Source organism: Sinocyclocheilus grahami, unplaced genomic scaffold (assembly GCF_001515645.1).
Source record: "Sinocyclocheilus grahami isolate Dianchi unplaced genomic scaffold, SAMN03320097.WGS_v1.1 scaffold266.1, whole genome shotgun sequence".
Classification (NCBI taxonomy): Eukaryota; Metazoa; Chordata; class Actinopteri; order Cypriniformes; family Cyprinidae; genus Sinocyclocheilus; species Sinocyclocheilus grahami.
Genome location: NW_015505445.1, coordinates 1322298 through 1327557, shown reverse-complemented (window position 1 = coordinate 1327557; position 5260 = coordinate 1322298). Strand labels below are relative to the sequence as shown.

Here is a 5260-nt window from a genome sequence, read left to right as displayed (position 1 = left end):
ACATACTTTGTGTATATATATTATATATATATATATATATATATATATATATATATATATATATATATATATGACCCCAAACTTTTGAACCGTAGTCTACATTATATAGATATAGACATCTCATACCTGGTAGACATCTCCCAGATGACACCATGTCTGCAGGAACCTCCTACAGGGTACAAGCCCATCACTGTAGCATCTCCTCAGCACCTGTTCAGCCACAGTCCACACTAACTGACTTCCAGAGGCCAGCAGATCCTCTAAGCCACAAAATAAGCCCAGAGCCATGATCCCTGTTTGTCTGGCACACTAAGAAGTTGAGTGCTTCCTCTGAGGCTGATGTAATCTAACTGGAGCCTGGAAGAGCCAGGGTCGGAATGCCACTGGCTGGGTTTGAGGCTCTGTATGTAGGCTTCTGTCCAAGACTTTCCCCCTTGGAAGAGCGCACAGAGAGAGGACAAGCCACAAACAATCCACACTCAGAGACAAGCCTACTGAAGCTACTTAGACATACTCAGTGATGCACACACACTCATATACAAAAGAATGTGCACTCTCACACACACACACACACACACATATTTACGCAAATTGTACACAATGACCGTCCCAGCCGTGCCAGTCCCTTCTCATAAACAAAAGTTGTGGTTTCTCTGTGCTTTTCACAAGCGTATGTCTTTTATGACCAATGTTTTACAGACACTTATATAAGACTAATCAAATGAGAATGTTTTGTTAGTCATAGCGATTAAAATAAAGACAGAAGGTAAGGGTTACGATTCGCTGTTTCTGTATGTGTGTGAAAGTGTGTCTTTTAAGGGTGTAGTTTCCGCCAGATGCCACACTTCTCCATTCCATAAAGGAAAAATGTATAAAAATACCTACTTTCATTTGAGCCATACGTAATATAGGAGGCTGATGTGTTATTACTAACGCCCAAACTCTACAGCAAATTATAGAGGAAATTTAAAGGACGAAATGGAATAAATTAGGACATTTTCCATCCTCTCAGTGAACCCCTCAACTAAATCTATTATCCATCTAACCTCTAGTTTTCCTCAGCATCACTTCCTGTTCCACGTTTGTTTAGCTTACATTCAATATGTCAGATGTTCAGGTTGTAGCAATCCAAAAGGATGTTTTTCTTTCTCCTCCTGCTCTCTATGTACAAGTTTGGGGCCTTGCATTACTCATCTTGGTGTTGAGTTCAGACTTAAAGGTCATTCTGAGAGGGAATTGTACAAATCGAAGAGAAACATGCAGACACAGCTGTCATATTTGGCAGTAGTTTCTAGAGAAGTTTATGTCTCTGTAAGATTTAAATCTTCTAAAACAAAGAATGCACTATAGAAATAAAGGGATATGATGCAAACAGACTATTAATACTAAGAGAAAAATAGCTAGAAATGAATCAAACACTTAATAGGATTTCACTTGCTAAAATTGCTTATTCCAAGAGGTAAACAAAATCTCAAAATGATGCAAACAAAGTCCATACAGAGAATAGAGAAACACAAAAAAAGTAAACAATTCAGATAAGTGGTAGCTCCATAGTTAAAAACTGCTAAGAAAAACTGGCCAATCAATCCAGAATGTATGCATCTATAAAAAAAGGACTCGCAGTTTTGCGAGTACACAATAAGTGATGTGATAAATTACTGTAGCTATGCACACAGACATTTGCATGGAGTATAATTAATCAAGACAACACACACACAATATATCTGCTTCAATGTAACTGGTAATAGAGATGCGCTACTGTTCAAAAGTCTGTGTCTGTAAGATTTTTAAAAAATGTTTTTGAAAGAAATCTCTAATGCTATATTATTGTGAAATATTAGTACAATTTAAATTAAGTGTTTTCTATTTTAATATATTCTAAAATGTCATTTAATTTATTCCCGTGATGGCAGAGCAGCCATTAATCCGGTCTTCAGAGTCACATGATTCTTCAGAAATCATTCTAATATGCTGATTTGGTGCTAAAGTAACATTTTTATCAATGTCGAAAGCAGTTGTGCTGCTCAATACTTTTGTGCAAATCATGATCATTTTTTGTTCTTTGATGAATAGAAAGTTCAAAAGAACCCCATTTATTTGAAAGAAGTCTTTTGTAACATTGTAAATGTCTTTACTGTCACCTCTGATTAATTAAATTTGTCCTTTTTACCACACACTTTGTAGCTCGTGAAAATCAGCCTATGCATGATATACAGCATTATAGACACTATGAAAGCTAGCGAAAGTAAACACAAACCTCCTGCAGTCACATAAGAAAAAGAAAAAAAAGTGATAATTAATAATAGTGTGTATATTTATTAAATAAATTGTGGTTAAGTGTTGCATAGAAAATATTAAGAGCATTTAACTAATAAAACCAAGAGATATATTTTCCTCATTTTTTAAAGGAAACTTGAGCAATTTTGAGGCTTGAATTGAGGAACTGATTAAACTGAAAAAAATTAAGGAAAGAAGACTACCTATTTATTTCAAGAGAATTAGCTCAATTATGCAGTTTTATTTTGGCGGTGATTGTTAGTTCCCAGCATGCTTTGCAAATGGCTGGATATGGAGAGTAAATATTGAAATTAAAGGTGCAATAGGTGATTGTCTTCAGAAACAATTTTTGTTATGCTGGTTGAAAGTCTCTTCACATCCCGATAGCAATTATTAAGTTAAGTGGTCTAAATGTATTTGTCTGTATTTATATATTCTGTGGAAAGCATAGGATCAAGAAATGTTCGTCCAATCAAAACGCTCGGTCCGATGATCCCTACACAGAGTTCATTGCTCCCTACTCCCTGAGCAGGGGAAATCCGTTGAAGTCTACTTCACGGGCTGAACATGGGCTGGAATTGGGAACCTGATGTAGCCTATTGTAGTAATGTTGTCTCTGGTCTGTGAGTGTAAATGCATTCAGGGGGCGTGGCTTTGGACGGCGATTGCAGGGAGGGTGGGACGTTCACTTTCAGTGCTATCAGGCTAAAGTTAGCATTTTCCAAGATCTCCTATTGTACCTTTAAGTGCTATTTTATGTGTTTTTGAGTGAAGGGAAACATCTGTCAATGTTTAGTGTTCAGTTATGTTTGACATTTGAAAGAGTTTCTGTTATGTTGAAGTTTCTATTGTTACAGAACATTGTGCAGAAGCGTAGAGATGGTTAGGTTGTGGATAACTGCATGTACTAACACTGAGAGTCATGATGTTTTGTTCAGTGAGCAGTAGCTTTGCTAACACTAGTGCCGTAACAAGTATTTTCCTACTTGAGATGTCTAGCTGTACACAGTCTTTTAGTTGTACAAAATAACTTAAAATTCAAATGCATAGGCTACATCAGCGGTTCCCAATTCCAGTCGACCCCCACCCCACCACCACTGCACATTTCATATGTATCTCTTATCACATGCAACATTTGTTCTATTTGACCGTATGTGCCCTGGGAAGTGGACATCACCGGATATTCCACCATGATTCCAGTTCGAAGCGTATATGTTCCATACAAAGGGCATTAAAGGGGTCATATGATGTGATTTCAAGTTTTCCTTTCTCTTTGGAGTGTTACAAGTCAACCACACCTACCTAAAACGGCTCGTTCTAACACGCCCCCACATGTCTACATCACTATGTGGAAATATTAGCATAATTCTGTTACACCAAATACACAAAATAATGATCTTTAAAATAGCATCATATATAAAGTATGCGAGACATACATTTAAATAGTATTTATATACGGAGGTATATTATGCCACTTGTCTAGAAAGTTTCATCTGTGTGAAGACGCTGCGCAGCGCAAATCCGTGAATGAATGTTCCAAAGTGAAGTAAACTTCAACGGATTTCCCCCGCTCATGGAGTAGGGAGCAATGAACACTGTGTAGGGATCATATCGATCGGAACACAGTTCATGCACGTAGCTCACTTCTAACAAGCTGGTTATCTGAATCGGGTGTGTTAACTAAGTGAGACATGCAAAATATGCGGGGGGGGGAGGGGCGTTTTGATCGGATGAACATTTCTTGGTCCTACGCCTTCCACAGAATATATAAATACAGATAAATACATTCAGACCACTTAACTTAATGATTGCTGTCGGGATGTGAAGAGTCTTTCAACCAGCATAACAAAAAAGGTTTCTGAAGACAATCACCTATTGCACCTTTAATGAATCCTTGTAGATTATCAATTTAGCTCAGGACAGAATACACTGAGGTATACGAAGTTGAAAGTCATTCCCAGTGGAAAGTTTTAGGTAATTCGCTGGGGACATCTGACAAAAAGTATCTGGTTAAACCTCTCAGGTGTGTGTGTGAAAGAAAGAGAGAGAGAGCAATAACAAAACAAACACAAAATACATCAGATGCACATCATATTAAATGCTCAAAATATAGGCTGTAAATATGGAATGCAAGTACAAACACACACACACACACACACACACACACACACACACACACACACACACACACACACACACACAGCATGAGGTTCACACTCAAGAGCTCCTCTATGAAAGGAAAATAATTGCCTGCATTCACAAACACACAGAGCAATGAAGGTTCACATACTGCCTGCACCTATAAAAGTAAACACAGCTGTATAGCTTTTGAAGACATATTTTAGGCTGAAATGCAAAAGAAAGCATATTGTTAACTAAAACAAAGACTTTCACGTCAATGTGTGGGAAAAACCTCAAATGGCAAATTTAATTTCCACATGTTGTGTTCAAAAGGCAAAAACATCTGGGAGAACTATGCCCAGGAGCTAGTGATGGGTTGCGCTTTGTTTTGCGTGTTACACGTTATTACAAACGTTACACGTTATTGCCACAGAAACTGTGGAGGGGATACGATTACAGCTTCAGCACGGCATTGAATGATGACCTCACACACTGGCATTTGTCTGGTGTCATGTGCATAAACTCAAGCTCTCAGTGACATGGGATTCTTTTCATTTTAATGGTACTGATGCTGGATGGCACCCTGCTGGTAATTAAATGGCTATTGTATTTCCAACACAAAAAAGACAATCGCATGTTGTGTTATATGACGTCAGCAAATTACATAGACTGGTCCAGAACTGGGGACATGATCCCAGTTGAATTAAAAAAAAAAGCATTCTTAAAAACATAATGAAAAATAATATTATTATATCATTGACACTGTGATCAAAAGCTTTCAATCTCTTGTGTCCAAATCATCGGCGAATGAACAGTCTCTGTCAAGATTCATTAAGAATCAATCATTAATCCATCAAGACAT

At 37.5% G+C, this 5260-nt stretch overlaps 1 protein-coding gene across 1 annotated transcript in view; it reads right to left on the bottom strand.

Moving 5' to 3' along the window:
• The window catches only part of LOC107599419 (FERM domain-containing protein 4B-like), a 41123-nt gene extending 40835 nt beyond the window's left edge, over positions 1–288 (bottom strand). The window contains exon 1 of the mRNA XM_016291000.1: positions 127–288. Within this exon, the coding sequence (XP_016146486.1) occupies positions 127–288 (162 nt within the window). The remainder of the gene's footprint in view (positions 1–126) is intronic.
• Positions 289–5260: the final 4972 nt, after the last annotated feature.